General features: G+C 43.7%; 1 protein-coding gene across 1 annotated transcript; it reads right to left on the bottom strand.

Moving 5' to 3' along the window:
• Positions 1 to 1425: 1425 nt before the first annotated feature.
• LOC120871783 (zinc finger protein 585A-like) lies at positions 1426 to 21204 on the bottom strand. Its single transcript, XM_040251724.1, has 3 exons — positions 20959 to 21204; positions 18984 to 19113; positions 1426 to 7340 (listed from the first exon to the last, which is right to left on the bottom strand). Exons 1-3 carry the CDS (start codon positions 20989 to 20991, stop codon positions 4519 to 4521), a joined length of 2985 nt encoding a protein of 994 aa, XP_040107658.1. The 5' UTR covers positions 20992 to 21204; the 3' UTR covers positions 1426 to 4518.
• Between the last annotated feature and the right edge of the window lie 526 nt (positions 21205 to 21730).

Here is a 21730-nt window from a genome sequence, read left to right as displayed (position 1 = left end):
TCTGGGAGTTGGTGATGGACAGGGAGGCCTGGCATGCTGCAATTCATGGGGTCGCAAAGAGTCGGACATGACTGAGCAACTTAACTGAACTGATAATTTAAAATGTTTCCAAAACACTCTGAATATAGAATACTTACCATTATAATACTTATTACTTTATCACATACTTTTATCAGTCACATTTCACTTAATTTTTAAAAAAGTTTATGTGGAACCTTTCCAGGACAATCAAATGAATATTGATTGCAATAAGTATATTTTCTGTCTTTCTAAGCAGTTATGTTGATTATATCATCTTAGATTAAAAATTTATTTTTAAATAAGCAAAACTTGCATTGACTTTCAGGGCATACTGTAATAGAATCGGTCATTTAGCATTTCAGCATAATAAATGAAATTTGTTTAAAGAGGATCTGAAGAGAATTAATTTACCAGCTAGTGCAAAGAGAAAGAAGCGATCTCCCAGTACAGTTGGAAAAGAATCAAAATGCTTCTGTGGTAATCCATCAACTGGTGAGTGTGCTCTCAACCTCAAGAGTCCATGGATTCAGGAAAAATAAGCTATAACCATGAACACATATAGAATGAGTAAAAGTTCACAGTATATTTCCATGGCATTTATATTAATTACATGGCACTCTGTAAAATGCAACAAGATAAGGATATAGCTAATACAAAGAATAAATTAGTTAAGTACAATAAGAGAACTGAGAAAAGGAGAGTTACAAAAATCTTTTATATAACATTTTTTAAATAAACGGCACAAACAAGTTCAAAATCCAAAGCCTGGAATTTTGGTGCACGTGCTCAGTGTCGTGTTATGCTCATCGATCCTCCCAGGGCCAAAGCTAGCACCTCGGTGTCAAAGTCGGCCCAATGAGGCTCAGGAAGCTTGCACAAGCTTCCCAGATTATGTCCCACTGGCAAATCCACACTGAGACCTCGGTAACCAGCAGCCCCCTCCTCGATGCAGGTAAGTCCCTGCGGGCTGACCCAGGTCGGGCATTATGAGAAGCCCCATTTATTTCCGAAAGGCATGCACATGGGGATAGAGGGGTCTGAGGATATCAGGGGGAGCTAAAGTTTCCTGGCACCAGGATCTCACCTGTAGAGAGAGCTGCGTGGGAATGAACAGCCCCTCTCTTCACATCTTTTAGTGGACCAGTGGCAGGGCAGCCCCTAATCTCCGTTTTACATAAAGGGAAAAGAGCTTGGGGAAGAGTGTTTGCCTATGGGTCCTTGATCAGGGATACAGAATTTAAACTCAGGTAGCCTGGATGAGGACTTGAGGAGTCTGACCACTGACCTCCATTCCCTCCCAAGCAGGCTTTGGGACTCAAAGCAAAGACCAGTCCATCCTGATGAAACCTTGTCCACATCTCCAATCCACCAACTTCTATAGTGATAGAACAAAGAAAAAGCATAAGCACTATAAAGCAAGGTTTTATTGTATTCTTAAGTGACTAAAATCAAGAATGTGATAGAGAATATGTTAACAGTGCAGGTAAAATTTAAAGCATATGTCTAAGTATCCACTGCACTGTGAACACTGAAAAAAAAAAAAAAGAAACTTTTTAGGTTAGAAAATTCTGCCAGTATTGAAAAGTTACTCCATAAAGCAAAATCACTCACAATATTAAAAAATGAGTGAAATTCCAATATACATCTTTGTGGTTTCATTGTCCTATTTGTTAAAGGAAAATAGCCAAAGGCCAACAAAGAAAAAGATTTAAGCAGACATTTAAACAAAGATACATAGATAGGAAATGAACATCTGGAAAACTGCTCATCATGAATCCTTACAGAAACTCACTTAAAACAAAAAAAAGTGATTTACCTCTTAAAAAAAAAAAAAAAGCTAAAATTAAAGCAATCAATAAACCAAATATTCAGAATATGGGAGAGGTGGAATTCTCAATATATTGCTGGTAAGATGCAAAAGGCACAATCACTTTAGATCACAATGTTAGCTTCTTCAAAAGTAACACTGTTGTGGGACTTCCTTGGTGGTCCAGAGTTTAAGAATCCTCCTTCCAATGCAGGGGTTGGGATTAAAGCCCTGGTCAGGGAACCAAGATTCCACATGTGGCGGGGCAACTAAGCCCTCAGCCTGCAATAGGAATCCACTGCAGCCAACAAGAACAAAGCCGCCGTGGCTCACACACTGCCTTCTAAGTTACTGACAAGAGATAAACACATGTTCATACAAAGAACTAACGCAATCTTTATACTAGCTTTATTTTCAGAAGTCAAATTCTAGAAACAAGTCAAATACCCATAAAGAGAACGGATAAACTAACCGTGGCATATTGAAAAATATGTCATATTTTTGTCAGTCAAAAAACAAAAAGCACTATACATCACTGATGAGTCTCAAAGTAATTACGATATATAAAGGAAAGAAAAATATGGTAAATAGCATATGATTCCAATGATATCAATTCAAGAAAATGCAAGGTATCTATTTTAAGGAAAGTAAATCAATGGTTACTTGGAAAGGTGAGAAAGGCAAGGAGATTATAGAACAAATGAGGTAAATACACCATGACAGATATGGTCACTATCAGGACTATGGTGATAGTCTCTCTCAGAGGTTCACACCTGTGTCAAAACTTGTCAAGTTGTACTTTAAATACACTCGGTTTAGCAAATGTAAATTATACATTGTGTGTGTTTGTAGCTCAGTCATATGTGACCCAGACCGTAGCCCGCGGGGTTTCTCTGTGGAATTTTCCAGGTAAGGATACTCTAGTGGGTTGCTGTTTCCTCCTCCAGGGGATCTTCCCAACCCAGGGGTTGAACCCTGGTCTCCTGTATTTCCTGCACTGCATGCAGATTCTTTACCGCTGAGCCATCAGGAAAGCCACAGATATTATACCTTAGTATAGCTTTAAAAAAGAGCGCAACTTAAAGATCCCTACGGCCCAGTCTTTTTGACAGAGAGCTATGGCAACCATACACTCCATCATCTCTCTATGCCCTGGGGGGCGGGGGTGGTTGTCAAACTTGCATCAGTGCCAACAAATATGGTGAGTAATAGAGAACACTTCCACTGAAAGTCAACGGGAATGCTGTCTGGGTCACAAGAGCCACAGCCAGGGACTGCTGCTGCTGCTGCTGCGTCACTTCAGTCTTGTCCGACTCTGTGCGACCCCATAGACAGAAGCCCACCAGGCTCCCTGTTCCTGTCCAGGCAAGAACACTGGAGTGGGTTGCCATTTCCTGCTCCAATGTGTGAAAAGTGAAAGCCAAGTCGCTCAGTCGTGTCCAACTCTTAGCGACCCCATGGACTGCAGCCTACCAAGCTCCTCCATCCATAGGATTTTCCAGGCAAGAGTATTGGAGTGGGTTGCCATTGCCTTCTCCGACCGCCAGGAACTAGACCCCCTTTTAATTTGCTTCCAATCCATGTGGTAATGCCCTTGAGATGAACAACACAGAGGGACTATCCTTTTACATGGACAGTTGTGGCTGCACATTTAGAAGCAACGCATCACACTAGCTGGCTGCAGTTCTCCTCCCTACAAATCAATGTTTCTGCACCAGTTATGGACCCAGTGGTATTACAACCAGTTACAATACTCAGAGAACATGGCTCTCTGCAGACCAGGGGAAGATTCCCCTCCACAGTGCTGAAACACCCTGGGATCTCTCTGTTTAGTAAGGAAAAAAATTAATGTTATGCTCAGAAGCGCTTGAGATTCTCACATCTGCCTGCTTCTCAGTGTCACCTGGCAGACTCCTAAAAAAAGCCTCCAGGCTTCAAGTGAAAACCAGAAATCCCTGCAATCTTTTCTAGGAAGCTGCAGCTGCAAGGCAGACCTTGTCATAACTGGCAAGCTATTGTCAACATACCGACCCCCCCTGAGACAGAAACTTTGAGACCCTTAAAAACTGTTCTCCCCTTTATGCTAACATAGCACAAATCTGTGAATTACCTGCACAGTAAATAGAACGTCCAAGATGAAAGAGCACTTAAGAGCTTAGAAGGTCTCGAGTATTGTATGAGCCAAAGCAACCTGTAGCAAGTATTTATTCATCATTTGGAAGCTGGAAAACCTTATTATTAGGATCACATGAGATCAACACACCCCTACTGCTATTCTCTGCAAACTGCCAGCTGAACTTCTGATAGTTTCTGGGCTGACACTGAACAGGTCCATGTCCAAGATAGTCATGGAGGAGTCAAAGTTGGCACCGTAGGCCTCAAGTGACTCCTAACTTGGCTAAAACATGGGAGGACACAGTAAGTCTCCCTGAGCACACTGGGTGGACCTGCCAAGTGCTAGATGTGAAATGGCTTTGACCACAGAGATGGGAGTGACATATATGTGGGCAGAACCCTGGAGAGGTTAGAGACTGAAACATAGCAACACATTTCCCACAAAATCATGAGGAATCGTTCCTCACGATTATCAATAGCTATGCAGATGTCTGGGAGCTAATTCAGACAGGTGAATCCTCAGCTTCCTTTGGTGTCCTTACACTGAATAAGAAAACTGCACATTCCCTAAACATCTAAGGCCTTTCTCTAGTGTGAACTCTCTGATGTTGAGAAAGGGTAGATTTTCGCATAAAAAACTTCCCACATTCTCTACACTCATAAGGTCTTTCCCCGGTGTGACCTCTCCGGTGTTGACTAAACTGGGAACTGTCTCTAAAGGATTTCCCACATTCACTGCACACGTAAGGCCTTTCTCCTGTGTGAACTCTCTGATGGTAACGGAGTTTGGAGCTAGAAATAAAAGATTTCCCGCATTCACGGCACTCATAAGGCCTGTCTCCTGCATGAACTCTCTGATGATAACGGAGGGTAGAACTGGAGGTAAAAGACTTCCCACATTTGCTGCACTCATAAGGCCTTTTGCCTGCATGAACTCTCTGATGGTAAGAAAGCGTGGCGCTACTAGTAAAGGATTTCCCACACTCACTGCACACGTAAGGTCTCTCTCCTGTGTGCACTCTCTGGTGTCGGATCAGTATAGAGCTATTGGTAAAGGACTTCCCACACTCGTTGCACTGATACGGCTTTTCTCCCCTGTGAACTCTCTGATGATAGCCAAGGCCAGAGACAGAGGTGAAAGACTTCCCACATGCACTACACTCATAAGACCGTTCTCTATTATGAATTTTCTGGTGTGTTGAGAGGGAAGATTTTTGGCTAAAAGATTTCCCACATTCAGCACACTCATAAGGTCTTTCTCCAGTGTGAGCTCTCTGGTGTTTATTGAATTGTGATCTATCCTTAAAGGATTTCCCACATTCATTGCACTCATAAGGCCTTTCTCCAGTGTGTACTCTGTGATGGTAACGGAGGCTGGCACTAAAAGTAAACGATTTCCCACACTCACCGCACTCATAAGGCCTTTCTCCTGTGTGAACTCTCTGATGGTAACGGAGGGTAGAGCTAGAGGTAAATGATTTCCCACACTCACTGCACTCGTAAGGCCTTTTTCCTGCGTGAACTCTCTGATGGTAACACAGCGTGGAGCTGGAGGTAAATGATTTCCCACATTCACTGCACACGTAAGGCTTTTCTCCTGTATGAACTCTCTGGTGTTGAATGAGCGTCCATCTATTGTTAAAAGATTTCCCGCACTCACTACATTTGTAAGGCCTTTCTCCCGTGTGAACTCTCTGGTGTAAAAGCAGGTTATTCCTTCGGATAAAGGATTTCCCACATTCACTGCACTCATAAGGCCTTTCTCCAGAATGAACCCTCTGATGATAATGGAGGTCAGACTTAGAGATAAAAGACTTCCCACACTCATTGCACTCATAAGGCCTTTCTCCTGTGTGAATTCTCTGATGGTAACGGAGGGCAGAGCTAGTAGTAAAAGATCTCCCACACTCCTCACACCCATAAGGCCTTTCCCCAAGGTGACCTCGCTCATGGTACTGGAGGGTGGAGCTACAGGAAAAAGATTTTCCACATTTATTGCACACATAAGGCTTCTCTCCTGTGTGAATTCTCCGGTGTCGAATGAGCGTCCACCTATTGTTAAAAGACTTCCCACATTCAGAGCACTCATACGGTCTTTCTCCAGTGTGGACTCGGTGATGATAACGAAGGCTGGAGCTAAAAGTAAAAGATTTCCCACACTCACTACACTCATAAGGCCTTTCTCCTGAGTGAACCCTTAAATGTATAATTAGGTTATTTTTTCGGGTAAAGGATTTCCCGCATTCACTACACTCGTAAGGCCTTTCTCCAGTGTGAACTCTGTGATGATAACGGAGAGCAGTACGAGTGATAAAAGATTTCCCACATTCACTGCACTCATGAGGCCTTTCTCCAGAATGAACTCTCTGATGATAACGGAGGTCAGAGCTAGAGATAAAAGACTTTCCACAATCACTGCATATGTAAGGTCGTTCTCCAGTGTGGGATCTCTGATGATAACAGAGTGCAGACATTGAAGTAAAAGATTTCACACAGTCACTGCACTTATAAGGCCTTTCTCCAGTTTGAACTCTCCTGTGTGGAATGAATACTGAGCTATGGCTAAAAGATTTCGAACATTCGCTGCACGCATAACTCTTTTCTCCACTGCACCATGGGTGGGGAGAAATGAGGACAGATTTGTGACTTAAGGATTTCCCACATTTGCTGCACTTGTATTGCCTTGCCCCAGGATGAATTCTTCGATGTTTATAGAGAATTGAGCTTTGCCTAAAGGATTTCCCACAGTCAGCACACACATGAAGGTTTTTTCCAGCGTGCACTCTCTGGTGCACAACAAATGAGGATTTGTACCTGAATGCTTTCCCACATTCAATGCACACAAAACAAGGTCTTCCAGTGTGGACACCCTGATTCTGAACAAGTGTGTGTTTGGGGCTGAGGGCTTTCTTGCATTCTCCTGAGGTGTGCTGACTTCTGCTCTGTAAAGTCGGCTCGCACTGGGTGACTGTGTTTGGCTTCTCCACAGTACGAGCGGTCTGTTGCTGCAGGTGTCCCCAAATGGTCGGGAAGTCCTTTTCAAACTCCCTGCAGGTCAACGGCTGCTGTAACACAAGGAGTCTGCGGCTCGTGAAGGCCTTGGCCTCATCCACACGACTGCTGAGGGTTTTCTCTCTCATGTGTTCCTGGAGCTGCTGAAAATCTGCACTAAAACAGAACTGTTTCACACATGCTCCGCACCTCAACAGTTTCTGGGTGTGTTGTGTTTCCTGGTGCTCAGCCAAGTGGAAAACTTTTTTCAAGACTGGACCACAAGTCTCACAGGGGTGGATCTTCTGGGAAGACAAAGCTGCCTTTGGAGTCCTAGCCTGTGACACTTCTAGAGAAGTGATCTGTTCAGAAGGTGTCTCTGCATTCTCTGTTCCACAGCAGCAACCTGAACAGAAAGAAATGCAGGTCAAGTACATATTGACTATAGAGAAGGGTCCAGCTCATCACTAACGTGTACCTATTTAATCCAGGTATGAGTCTATAAGATGCTTTTCAAGAAACAGAACTTCAATTCAGTTGGAAGAACAACCAACTGTTGTGCATTACTGAGCCTCAAGGTCACACAACAGTGGAGACCTCATCAGGAGAAAAAAACAAAAACAGGGTAGGACATAAGGAAGAGAGGCAGGGTCTACAACTCACTTCTCTTCCAGTGGCTTCCTGTAGGGCTTTTCTGCTGAGACTGGGTAGAAAAGGTCATCTAAGCTCATTAAAATCCCACAGCAACATCAGCTGCTATTCAAAGTCAATTCAGGGAAATGTGAACATATCATAGCACAATCAATGTTGGTGAGTATTACAGAAAGGGTAGTGAGAGAAATAGGAGAGATGTGGAGTCCAGAGAGGAGTGAAGTCCAGAGATATGGAGTCCAAATAGGAAGTCCAGATTATCCCTGGGCTAAAGTCACAGTAGGAATGACAAGCACTACAACTGACAAGTCAGTCAAGTGTTAAGAGTGGAAAAGATAGAAGTAGTATGGCCATGCACTGGAAATGGCACCTAAACCCTGGTTGAACAAAGACAGGTTCCTGCTATGATCTGAACACAGCCTGATGTCATACTCTCCTCAGCTGCCATTCACCAGGACCAGGCCCCCTCTGAGCCCACCTCACCATGACTGGAGTCATGTCAATCCTGGGACATCTAAAGCACTAGTTAAGCAACTACATAGGACATGCAGGATAAAAATCCTAACGGAAAAACAGGACAGATGAACAGCTTGTACCGTCACAAAGCAACTCAGCACATAACAGATGCAAAGAAAAGATCCAGGAGAGTGATGTCAGCAAAACAGCAGAGGACATGAGCCTTCACCACCAACAAAAAATACACAAAAGCAAACAAAAGTTGCCCTTGGAAGACTCAGGAATCCAATTAAGATACTGCAGCAACAACACAGAGGAAATTGTAAAAGAACACCACGAAAACGATCACTGAAGATATTACCTTAACAGACACGTGGAGATGGACCGGAAATAAGATGAAGGGTGGGAACTAAGTGCATCAGCCAAATGGCGGCTGCTGTCACATTCCCAATGGCCTGCACTGCAAAGCATCCCAGTAGCTTTTACCTGAGAGAAACTCAACAAGCCTGGCCACACTTGCCGACCCCACAGTTTGCAGAGCAGAGGAAGGCAAGTATTTACAGGTGTGAACCTCAGCTCCTGCTCTGCAGAGGGCCCTGGAAGCTCTCACACTAAGGTAACTAATAGCCACCACCACGAGGCACTGGCAAGGAAATAATATGCTGAATCATCCCTGTCCCCACAAAAGTAGCCATTGCTTTATTTCAGAACCACGGCTGCCATCCCCATAACTCCTGCACATACCCCAAACTCTTGAGCCCCACCTGAGCCACAGCTGCTCATATTCTATAGCCTGACTCCACGTCTGTCACCTGAATGTCTGAATGCCTGAGGCGCCAGATTCATGGCCACTATGGGCGAGCTGGCTCTTCAGACCCCCGAGACACTGTCTCTCTGTGTGCACCCATACTCTGCCTTGCATCTATTCACATCCTAGAGTCCAGATCTATATCTGCTCCACAGAATCCACACATCAGACACCAATGCCATCACCACTATGACGCATTCCCCCTCGAAGAGCCAAACTCCACATTAAGAGGGAACCCCTCAGTCAAAACATATCCCATGGGAGAAAGAAATCAGGAGAGCCCTAGCAGTCTTCTCCATGACTGTGGACACCCACGGCTTTAGCTACTGAGGACCCTGCAGTCTGAGCTGACACTGACCTCAGGTGACAGAGCTGCAAACACAAAGCCACTGGGCTTTGTTGTGGGTGCAGCAGCCACCGTCCATCAAGCTAGCACACTCACACCCACAGAGGTGAGGGTCTTGCCCACCAAAACCTTACGTAAAGCCTGAAGGAAATGACTGCTCCCTGAAATGTACTAATCAACATGAGGCTTCAGGAAACATAAACACAATAATCAGGGAACCATGACACCCTTGAAGGAACAATAATCAGTTGCCCCAAAGAAATGGAGCTCTACAAGCTGTCAAACAAAAAATTTATAGTAATTGTTTATTTTTTTAACCTTTAAAAAATTTATTTATTTTTTAATTGGAGGATAACTGCTTTACAGTTTTGTTGTTTTCTGTCTAACCTCAACATGAATAAGCCATAGGTATGCATATGTTCCCTGGCTCTTGAACCTTCCCCTCCCACCTCGCTCCCCATCCCACCCCTCTAGGTTGATACTGAGCCCCTGTTTGAGTTCCCTGAGACATACAGAAAATTCTCATTGGCTACCTATTTTACATATGGGAATGTAAGTTTCCATGTTACTCTCTCCATACATCTTACCCTCCCCTCCCTTCTCCCCATGTCCATAAGTCTGTTCTCTATGTCTGTTTCTCCACTGCTGCCCTGAAAATAAATTCTTCAGTACCATCTTTCTAGATCCCATATATATGTGTTAGTATACAATATTTATCTTTCTGTTTCTGACTTACCTTACTCTTTATAATAGTCTCTAGGTTCGTCCACCTCATTAGAAATGACTCAAATGCATGCTTTTTTATGTCTGGGTAATAGTACATTGTCTATATGTACCACAACTTCTTTATCCATGCATTTGTTGATGGACATATAGATTGCTTCCATGTTCTAGCTATTGTAAATAGTGCTGCATGAACATTAGGGTACATGTGTCTTTTTCAATTTTAGTTTCCTCAGGGTATATGCCTAAGAGTGGGATTGCTGGGTCATATGGTAGTTTTATTCCTAGTTTTTTAAGAAATCTCCATACCGTCTTCCATAGTGGCTGTTTCAGTTTACATTCCCACCTACAGTGCAAGAGGGCTCCCTTTCCTCCACACCCTCTGCAGCATTTACTGTTTGTAGACTTTCCGATGAGGGCCATTCTGCCCAGTGTGAGGTGGTGTCTCCCTGTAGTTCTGATTTGCAATTCTCTATTAATCAGTGATGTTGAGCATCTTTTCATGTGGTTATTAGCCATCTGTATGTCTTCTTTAGAGAAATGACTGACTAGGTATTTTTCCCACTTTTTGTTGATCGGGTTGTTTTCTGGTATTGAATTGTATGAGCTGCCTGCATATTTTGGAAATTAATCTTTTGTCAGTTGTTTCATTTGCTATTATTTTCTCCCACTCTGAAGACTGTCTTTTCACCTTGTTTATAGTCTCCTTTGCTGTGCAAAAGCTTTTAAGTTTAATTAGGTCCCACTTGCTTACTTTTGTTTTTATTTCCATTATTCTAGGAGGTGGGTCATAGAGGATCTAGTTTTATGTCATTGAGTGTTATGTTTTCCTCTAAGAGTTTTATATTTTCTGGTCTTACATTTAGGTCTTTAATCCATTTTGAGTTTATCTTTATGTATGGTATTAGGAAGTGTTCTACTTTCATTCTTTTACATGTAGCTGCCCAGTTTTCACAGCACTACTTATTGAAGAGACTGTCTCTGCCCCATTGTATATTCTTGCCTCCTTTGTCAAAATTAAGGTACCGATAAGTGCATGGGTTTATTTCTGGGCTTTCTATCTTGTTCCATTGGTCTATATTTCTGTTTTTGTGCCAATACCATACCATCTTGATGACTGCAGCTTTGTAGTATAATCTGACCAAGCCACAAGGCATGCAGGCTTTTAGTTCCCCAAGCAAGGATGGAACCCATCCCCCCAGCAATGAAAGCACAAAGTCTTAACTACTGGCCTGCCAGGGAAGTCTCTCACAATAATTTTTTTAATTTTTTTATTTTATATTGGAGTATACAGTATAGCTGATAAACAATGTTGTGACAGTTTCAGGTGGAGAGCAAAGGGACTCAGCCATTCATATACAATGTATCTATTCTTCCCTAAGCTCCCTCTCATTCAGGCTGCCACATAACACTGAGCAAACTTCCCTGTGCTCTAAAATAGACCTTGTGGTTATCCATTTTAAATACAGCATTGTATACAAGTAGCAGAGAAGGCAATGGCACCCCACTCCAGTTCTCTTGCCTGGAAAATCCCGGACAGAGGAGCCTGGTGGGGGCCGCTAAGAGTCAGACACGACTGAGCGACTTCACTTTCACTTTTCACTTTCATGCACTGGAGAAGGAAATGGCAATCCACTCCAGTGTTCTTGCCTGGAGAATCCCAGGGACGGGGGAGCCTGGTGAGCTGCCATCTATGGAGTCGCACAGTCGGACACAACTGAAGTGATTTAGCAGCAGCAACAGCAGCATACAAGTAGATCCCAAATTTCGTAACTATCCCTTTGTCCCATTTTCCCCACCCAGGAACCATAAGTTCATTCTCTAAGTCTCACAATAATTGTTTTAATGAAACTCAGTAAGCTACGAGAAAACACAGAGAGACAATTCAACAAAATAAGGAAAATGATATACAAGTAAAATAAGATTTTAAACAGAGATTCAGAAAAATATGAAAAAGAACCAAACAGAAATTATGGTGAAGAATAAGATGAATGAAATGTAGAGCATAATAGCTAATTTGATCAATCAAAACAATGATTATGAAATGGAAAGTAGGTCTTTGAACTTATCCAGTCAAAGAAGAAAAAAGATAAAACGACTAAAAAGAGTAAAGAAAAAAGTCTACATGAATTATGGGACACTGTTAAGCAAAATAATACTTGCATAATGGAGAATTCTTCAAGAGTTGGGAATACCAGACCACCTGACCTGCCTCTTGAGACACCTATATGCAGGTCAGAAAGCAACAGTTAGAACTGGACATGGAACAACAGACTGATTCCAAATAGGAAAAGGAGTACATCGAGCCTGTATATTGTCCCCTGCTTATTTAACTTATATGCATAGTACATCATGAGAAACGCTGGGCTGGAGGAAGCACAAGCTTGAATCAAGATTGGCAGGAGAAATATCAATAACCTCAGATATGCAGATGATACCACCTTTATGGCAGAAAGTGAAGAAGAACTAAATAATCTCTTGATAGAAGTGAAAGAGGAGATTGAAAAAGTTGGCTTAAAGCTCAACATTCAGAAAATTAAGATCATGGCATCTGGTCCCATCACTTCATGGCAAATAGATGGGGAAACAGTGGAAACAGTGGCTGACTTTATTTTTCTGGGCTCCAAAATCACTGCAGATGGTGATTGCAGCCATGAAATTAAAAGATGCTTACTCCTTGGAAGGAAAGTTATGACCAACCTAGACAGCATATTAAAATGCAGAGACATTACTTTGTCTAAAAGTCTGTCTAGTCAAGGCTATCGTTTTTCCAGTGGTCATGTATGGATGTGAGAGTTGGACTATAAAGAAAGCTGAGCGCTGCAGAATTGATGCTTTTGAACTGTGGTGTTGGAGAAGATTCTTGAGAGTCCCTTGGACTGCAAGGAGATCCAACCAGTCCATCCTAAAGAAGATCAGTCCTGGGTGTTGATTGGAAGGACTGATGTTGAAGCTGAAACTCCAATACTTTGGCCATCTGATGTGAAGAGCTGACTCATTTGAAAAGACCCTGATGCTGGGAAAGGTTGAGGGCAGGAGGAGAAGGGGATGACAGAGGATGAGATGGTTGGATGGCATCACTGACTCGATGGACATGGGTTTGGGTGGACTCCGAGAGTTGGTGATGGACAGGGAGGCCTGGCGTGCTGCGGTTCATGGGGTTGCAAAGAGTCGGACACTACTGAGTGACTGAACTGAACTAAACTGAATGGTAGCCCTAGAAAGAAGAGAGCATGAAGACGGGGCAGAAAGTTTATTTAAAGAAGTAATGAATGAAAACTTTCCAAATCTGGGAAAAGAAATGGACATTCAGGTACATGAGGCTTGTAAGTCCCCAAACAGATTCAATCCACAGAGGACTTCACCAAGACACATTAATATAAAAGTCAAAGTCATGCCAAATTATTTTGAAAGTTGCAAGAAAAAAGAAAGTCATCACACAAGGGAACCCCCATAAAAATATAAGTGGTTTTCTTAGCTAAAACACTGCACACAGTCACAGTGAAATGTGTTCTAAATGCCAAAGGGGAAGGGGTGGGGGCACTGCAAACCAAGAGTATTTTACCAGCAATGCTATTCTTCAGTAATAAGGAAGATTCTTAGACAAATGAAAACTGAGGAAGTTCATCACCACATGACCTAATCCTATAAGAAATGAGGAAGTCTAATGAAGTCTTCTTCAAGCTGAATAAAAATATGCTAACAGTAACATGAAAACATATTAAAACATAAACACACTGGTAAAAATAAGTATATAGTCAAATTCAGAACACTCTAATACTGTAAAACTGCCTTACTCAACTCAACCATAAAAGATAAAGAATAACAGTATTAAAAGCAACTATACCAACAATAACTTGTTGATGGTTACACAATATAAAAAGATGTAAATTGTGACATCAAAAACAAAATATATGCGTAGGGGAAGTATAAGAGTAGACATTTTGTATGGGATTGAATTTACAGTATTATCAGCATAAAATAGAATGTTTTAAGATGTTTTATATAAGCCTATGGTAACCACAAGTCAAAAACCTATAGACACAAAAGACAGGAGAAAAGAATAAAAGTATTTTACCATAGCGTCTTCCCAGGTGGTTAATAATCCGCCTGGCAATGCAAGGGATGCAGGTTCGATCCCTGGTCAAGGAACTAAGATCTTATATGCCTCGGAGCAACTAAGTTCATGCACCACAACTATAGAGCCCATGCACCACAACAAAAGATCCTGCCCAATGCAACGAAGATCCTACATGCTGCAACTAAGACCCAACACAGCTAAATAAATAAATAAATATTTTTAAAAGTCCATTCCCACAGAAAATCATAAAGACAGCAAGAAAGGAAGAAAAAAACCTGAAAAATAGGGGGGCAATAATAGGTGACAACAGTAGGTCCAATCAAATGATATAAAGTGGTTGAACAGAAAAAAAAAAAAACAAAACAAGACTCAACTCTATGCTGCCTACAACAGAGTAACTTCAGCTTTAAGGACACACACACAGGCTGAAGGTGAAGAAATTGAAAGAGATACTCCACACAAATGGAAATCAGAAGAGAAGAGGGTAAGCTATACTTAAGTGAGACAAAATAGACTTTAAATCAAAAAATGTCACAAGAGACAAAGGTCATTATATAATAATAAAGGAGTTAGTCATCATGAAGTGAAGTGAAGTCACTCAGTCGTGTCCGACTCTTTGCAACCCCGTGGACTGTAGCCCACCAGGCTCCTCCATCCATTGGATTCTCCAGGTGAAAATACTGGAGTGGGTTGCCATTTCCTTCTCGATGTAATAATTACAACCACACATACACACACATATCATACCTTGTACATCATAACTTAAAAACTAAGCAAATATGACCAGATCTGAAGGCAGAAAAGACAGCAAGAGAAAATTGCACGGGGGGCAGGGGCGAGGGGTGGGATGCTGCATGGCAGGCAGGATCCTAGTTCTCCAACAAGGGTCTGAACTGCGCTCCCTGAAGTGGAAGTACAGAATCTTAACCACTGGGCCACCAGGGAAGTCTCAGCAACAGGATATTTACCAGTTCAGTTCAGTCCAGTCGCTCAGTCGTGTCTGACTCTTTGCAACCCCATGAACTGCAGCACACCAGGCCTCCCTGTCCATCACCAACTCCCGGAGTTTACCCAAACTCATGTCCATTGAGTTGGTGATGCCATCCAGCCATCTCATCCTCTGTCGTCCCCTTCTCTTCCTGCCCCCAATCTCTCCCAGCATCAGGGTCATTTCCAATGAGTCAACTTCTCACATGAGGTGGCCAAAGTATTGGAGTTTCAGCTTCTTTTTTTTTTTTTTAATGTCAATTTTTTTAATGTTTCAGCTTCAGCATCAGTCCTTCCAATGAACACCCATGACTGATCTCCTTTAGGATGAACTGGTTGGATCTCCTTGCAGTCCAAGGGACTCTCAAGAGTCTTCTCCAACATCACAGTTCAAAAGCATCAGTTCTTCGGCGCTCAGCCTTCTTCACAGTCCAACTCTCACATCCATACATGACCACTGGAAAAACCACAGCCTTGACTAGACAGACCTTTGTTGGCAAAGTAATGTCTCTGCTTTTTAATATGCTATCTAGGTTGGTCCTAACTTTCCTTCCAAGATATTTATAGGGAACTGCAATATCCCCCTTTCAACATCGGTGGATATCCAGATAAAGTTATTTGAATTGAATACTTCAGTCCAAATGGATGTAACAGATGTGTATAGAACATTCCATCCTATTACAGCAGAATACACTCTCTTCTCAAGTACATATAGAATATTCTCTAGGACAGATTAAATATTATGTCAAACAAGTCTTAACAAATTTCAGAAGACTGAAGCCATATGAAGTAACTTTTCCTAACACAATGGATAACACTAGAAACCGGCAATAGGAGGAAAGCTTCAAAATTCAAACACACGAATATTAAACAATATGCTCCTGGCCAATCAATCAGTAAAAGGAAAAATCAAAAGGAAAATGAAACATACCTTGAGAAAAACAAAAATAATAACAAAACATATGAAATGTGCAAAGGCAGTTTTAAGAGAAAAGTTTAGAGCAATAAACGCCACCATTAAGAAAAAAGAAAGATCTCAAATAAATAATCAAACTACACCTCCAGGAACTAGAAAAAAACTTAAGACCAAAGTTATCAAAACAAAGGAAATGAAGATAGCAAAGGGGAATTCCTTAGAGGTGCGATGGTTAGGATTTCATGCTTCCAGTGCAGGGTGTGCGTGTTCCTTCCCTGGAAGGGGAATTAAGACAAAGGTTCCCACACGCTGCACAGCATGGCCAAAAAAAAATCAGAGCAGAAATAAATGAAATAGAAACTATAAAGATAATAAAAAGATGAACAATACTAAGAGCTGGTTTTGTTCAAAGATAGGGGCTTCCCTAGTGGCTTAGTGGTAAAGAATTTACCTGTCAATGCAGGAGACATGGGTTCAATCTCTGATCCAGGTAGATCCCACATGCCACGGAACAGCTAAGCCCACGTGCTACAAACTACTAAAGACCTTGTGCCCCAGAGCCTGTGCTCCACAAGATAAGCCACCACAATAAGAAGCCCAAGCACCGCAATTAGAGTGTAGTCCTTACTCTCCACTGCTAGAGAAAAGCCCGCACACTCACAAAGACCCAGCAGAGCCAAAAATAAATAAATAAATAAAAAGATAAATGAAATTGACAAACCTTTGTCTAGACTTTATGTCATATAAATTAACAGAGAAATAAAACAGGACCAAAGAATCATAAGAGATTACTAGGAGCTGTTACACACAGCTGTATCTAGAAGAAACAGATATATTCCTGGAAACATACAACCTATCAATTTTTAATCATAAATAGAAAATTTGAATAGACCAATACCAATAAGGAAATTGAATCAGTAACCTTCAACAACAAAAATAGGTCATGATCAGATAGATTTCATTGGTGAAATTTATATTTTAATATCTGAAGTATTCAATATATAAGGTACTCTACAATTCAACAGGAAAAGAACAATCTGTTTAAAAAGTGAGCAAAGGAACTTCCCTGGTGGTCCAGTGGTTAAGAATCAGCCTACCAATTATAGGAGATATGGGTTCAATCCTTGGTCCAGGAAGATTCCACAAGGCTTGAGGCAACTAGGCCCATGAGCCCGCAACTAATGAGCCTGTGCTCTAGAGCCCATGAGCCACAAGAAGAGAAGCCACTACTGAGAACCTGCGCACTGCAACTAGAGAGTAGCCTCCACTTGCCTGCATGCAGCAACACAGATCCAGTGCCGCCAAAAATAAATAAGATAATAAAATTGAGCTAAAAGTAGGCTTCCCTGGTAGCTCAAACGGTAAAGAACCTGCGGGTGGTGCAGGAGACCTGGTTTTGATCCCGGGGTCGGGAAGATTCCCTGGAGAAGGATATGGCAACCCACTCCAGTATTCTTGCCTGGAGAATCCCATGCATAGAGGAGCCTGGCGGGCTACAGTCCATGGGATCTCAAAGAGTTGGACACAACTGAGTGACTAACCACACACACGAGTTAAAAATAAATAAGATTTAAAAAATTATTTTAAGCAAACAAAGGACTTGAATAGACATTTTATCAAAGAAGATGTAGAAATGGCTAAAAGGTACATGAAAACATATTCCTCCTCACTAACTATCTGACTAACCATCAGGAAAATGTAAATCAAAACCACAATGAGATAACACCTCACACCTGGTAAGACGCAGTAGTAGCTGCTCAGTTGTGTCCGGCTCTTTGTGACCCTATGGACTGTAGCCCGCCAGGGTCCTCAGTCCATGGGATTCCCGACCCAGGGATCAAACTGCACTGCACGGAGATTCTTTACCATCTGAACTATAGGGAAATCTACCTCATAAGATGGCTACTATCAAAAAAGAGCAGGGGGAGAAAAAAGAAAATGAAAAAAAGAGCAGAGATAAGAAGTATTGGTGAAGGCACAGATTTAAAGGAAACAATCTTTGTCCCCTATGGTTGTAATTTTTAAAAACTAAATAAGGGAAAATCATAGAAACAGAGTAAAATGCTAGGAGCTGGGGAATATGGAAAATAGGGAGATTGTTAGTCAAAAGGTACAAATGTTCAGTTGTAAGATTAATGACTTCTGAGGATGTCATATAAAGCACGGTGACAACAGTTAACAATGATGCTGGGACTTCCCTGATGGTCCAGTGGTTAAGACTCTGCCATCCCAAAGCAGGAGGCCTGGGTTCAATCCCTGGTCAGGGAATTAGATCACAAATGACACAAAGAAAGAGCCTGCATGCTGCGACAAAGAGCAAAGATCCTGAGTGCCACAACCAAGACCTGGAACAGGCTAAATAAATATTAAAAAATGATGTTGGACAACAACAGTGAAAACAACAATAATGTAACTTGATGAGGTGACAGATGTTTAACTAATTTCACTGTGACAATTATTTCATACTGTATTCATACATCAAGTCAAAACTTCACCACATCAAGATATACAATTTTATACCTGGACAAGGCTGGGGAAAAAGAGAAAGCAAATCTAAACACTACCAACCTTGGAGGACACTGAAAAGTAGCTCATGGTTCAGCACAAGCAGGCACAAAGAAATGTTAGCTCAAAAGAAGGGATCAAGTGAGTTCCCTAGCAGTCCAGTGACCAGGACTCCAAGGTTTCACTGCCAGGGCCCTGACTTAGTCCCTGGTCAGTAAACTAAGATCCCACAAGCTGCACAACTCAGCATAAAAGAAGGGACACAAAGTTGAAAAGGATCTAGACACACTGACCCGGATAGAGAGAGGGCAAGTAAGGTAGAATCCATTAAGCTTACTGTAATACTACTGACTTGGAATCTTTTTCCTAACAGCGTTCTGTACAACAGGAACTGCGGTTGGTATTGCAGGGGAAAGAAGAGTCCTAGCTAGCTATCACAGCAACTCAGAAAGCTTGGGAAACAAGCAGTGCGCACAGTCCACATGTGGAAGAACAGAGCACCCCCTGGGGAAAGGGAAAGGGGGTGAGATGCGACAGAGCCTAGTCCAGGTTACTGGGAGGCTGTGAGAGTCTTACCCAGTGAGGATATGAGTGCATAGTTCTCCAGCATCACATCGAGGTACACGCTCCTCTGGGCCTCAGCAAGGAGTCTCCACTCCTCCCAGGAGAAGTCCACAGCCACGTCCTCAAAGGTCACACTGCACTTCTAAGAGAGACAGAGCAAGCTATGAACATTCTAGGACCCCATGATCCATCTCATCACACATCTGTCCCACCCTCGTCCTCTTCCAAAGCTCTCCACCAAACAAGAATTCCAGACCTAGGTGTCACTGGTGCCCACCTTATCCCTCAGGGTCCCGTTATTCACTGTGTTCAGTCCTCAGCAACGGTGGGATGGACTGCATAGACCTGTCATCCAAGCTTTCGTCCTGGCCTGTAGGGTCCCATCCATTCTGTCAATCAGCTCCCCTGGAGTCTCCAGGTTGTGACTCACAGACACAACCAAACCTGGGCTCAGGCTTCACCCTTCAGTCCCCAGTAACAGGTCGCTGGGGCCATGAGCTAGCACTTCCTCTCCATGTACCCATGATTCTGTAGACTGTACCTCTCTCACACCTTTAGTCCCCACAGCTGCACTCCCACAACTGCACTTGGGTAAAGTTGCTTTGAAGGCCCCTTTTATACCTTTATTGATTCTTGCTTCAATCTGAGCCACCCAGAAGCACATGTGATTATAGATGCCCGTGACCTACTTCCCCTTTTGTCTTGCACCCCCTGTCCCCTCAGCAGCCAAAACCCTTCTCTCTTTCAACCTTCTTTGGAATCCTGGTTCACGTGGTATCTGTTCTAGACACCACAAATGACTCTCACATTTGAGTAGGTCTGGGGCAGGATGATGGAGGCTGGGCCCTGCCCACATAAAACATAAGAAACCACATATTTTCCATTCTTGAAGTTAAGGAGACCTCCCCACTACACATGAACAGAAAGGCTCCTTGGAAGTCAGCACAGAAAGCCTCTTTGGAAAGGGAAGGGGCGTCACCTCAAAGTAGGTGAGGTCCACTACCCAATAAGCCTTTTCACTGGAATTCATCTTGGCTAAAAGATGCGCTTACACGCAGGAAAATCCTGAGATACACCAAACACCAACTCAAAACCAAGCAAAGCAAGATGACTGGCCAAAGGAAACCGGAAATAAATGCCCCACAAAAGCGACTCAAACCACCGCAGCACGACTCTCCCTGAGTCCGCTCGTGGGTCTATCCAAAAAGTACTGTACTCTTTTCTGCTCCTAATAAATACTCTGTTTCACGGCTTCCCCTCTTTGGGTGAATTTTTTTTCCTGCAAAACTGAAGGGCCAGGGCCTTGTCGCTGACTACTGGTCTAGTGACTAGCATTCGGTGTTCACACCACGACCAACCTGCCTCAGTCCCTGGCCAGGAACCCACCCAGTCACCCCCTTCAGTCCACTGCAGGTAGACCACCCTAGATCAAGGTCACTCTACCACCCTGGTGGCTCAGGCGGTAAAGCGTCCGCCTACAATGCGGGAGACCTGGGTTCGAGCCCTGGGTCAGGCAGATCCCGTGGAGAAGGAAATGGCAACCCGCTCCAGGATTCTCGTCTGGAAAATCCCATGGACAGAGGAGCCTCTTAGGCTGCAATGCACGGGTTCGCAGAGTCGGACACGCCTGAGCGACTTCACTTCACCCCATTCTGTCCCTGCAGACACTAGACCCAGGCCAGTTTTCCTGCAGACCGCAGACCCACGCCAGTTTTCCTGCAGACACCAGACCCACGCCAGTCTTCCTGCAGACCCCAGACCCAGGCCAGTTTTCCTGGACCGTCTCGCCTATGCCCGACGTCGGAGCCTTGGCGCGGGCAGGTGCCCCCGCCGTCAGCCTCTCCACGCTCCGTCCCACTGTCAGACCCAGGGCCGCACCCACGACCGCCTCGCCGGCCTGGACCCCGGGGCCGGGCTTCAGGCTCCTGAGCAGGCCTTCGCGTCTGGTGGGGTGAGAGCAGGACGGGCCCCGGGCACCAGCGTTTACCTGAGGCGGATCCCTCAGCGCCGCCGCCGCCATCGGCCTCTGTGGCCAGAGCCGGAGCGCGCGCGGCGGGAGAGGCGGCGGGCAGTGGGCACAGCGGGCGCGGTTCGGGGCCTAGCGCGGGCGTCCCCGGTCGGCGTCGCCGAACTCGAGACCCGCCTCTGTGCGCTGCCTCTTGGACCGCCTTAATTCAGTCACCTCACTCCCAACGTCGCGCTCCCGAGCGACACCACACAGGAAAGTAAACTAAATGGCCGCCAGGAGGAGGACGCCGGAAGTCCCACCCCAAAGAGAGCCGCAGGCGCGGAAATGCCTTTATTGGCTCAGCTGCGCGCGCAACCTTCTGGGTTATGTAGTTTCGAGGGCTCTAGAGGCCTCTTTTCCCATCTCTTTCACAATTTCCCACAGTTTATTGTGATCCACACAGTCAAAGGCTTTGGCATAGTCAATAAAGCAGAAATAGATGTTTTTCTGGAACTCTCTTGCTTTTTCCATGATCCAGCGGATGTTGGCACTTTGATCTCTGGTTCCTCTGCCTTTTCTAAAACCAGCTTGAACATCAGGGAGTTCACGGTTCACGTATTGCTCAAGCCTGGCTTGGAGAGTTTTGAGCATTACTTTACTAGCATGTGAGGTGAGGGCAATTGTGCGGTAGTTCGAGCATTCTTTGGCATTGCCTTTCTTTGGGACTGGAATGAAAACTGACCTTTTCCAGTCCTGTGGCCACTGCTGAGTTTTCCAAACTTGCTGGCATATTGAGTGCAGCACTTTCACA

This window comes from Oryx dammah, unplaced genomic scaffold, assembly GCF_014754425.2.
Source record: "Oryx dammah isolate SB20612 unplaced genomic scaffold, SCBI_Odam_1.1 HiC_scaffold_13, whole genome shotgun sequence".
NCBI classification, from domain to species: domain Eukaryota; kingdom Metazoa; phylum Chordata; class Mammalia; order Artiodactyla; family Bovidae; genus Oryx; species Oryx dammah.
This window is presented reverse-complemented; position numbering and strand designations above follow the sequence as displayed.

Excerpts from the sequence above, each read along its gene's own strand:
- LOC120871783 (XM_040251724.1), bottom strand. The coding sequence starts at position 20,991 with ATGGCGGCGGCGGCGCTGAGGGATCCGCCTCAG. Across the intron at positions 19,114-20,958 it reads CGCTGAGGGATCCGCCTCAG|AAGTGCAGTGTGACCTTTGA; the intron begins GTAAACGCTGGT and ends TGTCTCTCTTAG. Across the intron at positions 7,341-18,983 it reads TGCACTCATATCCTCACTGG|GTTGCTGCTGTGGAACAGAG; the intron begins GTAAGACTCTCA and ends CTTTCTGTTCAG.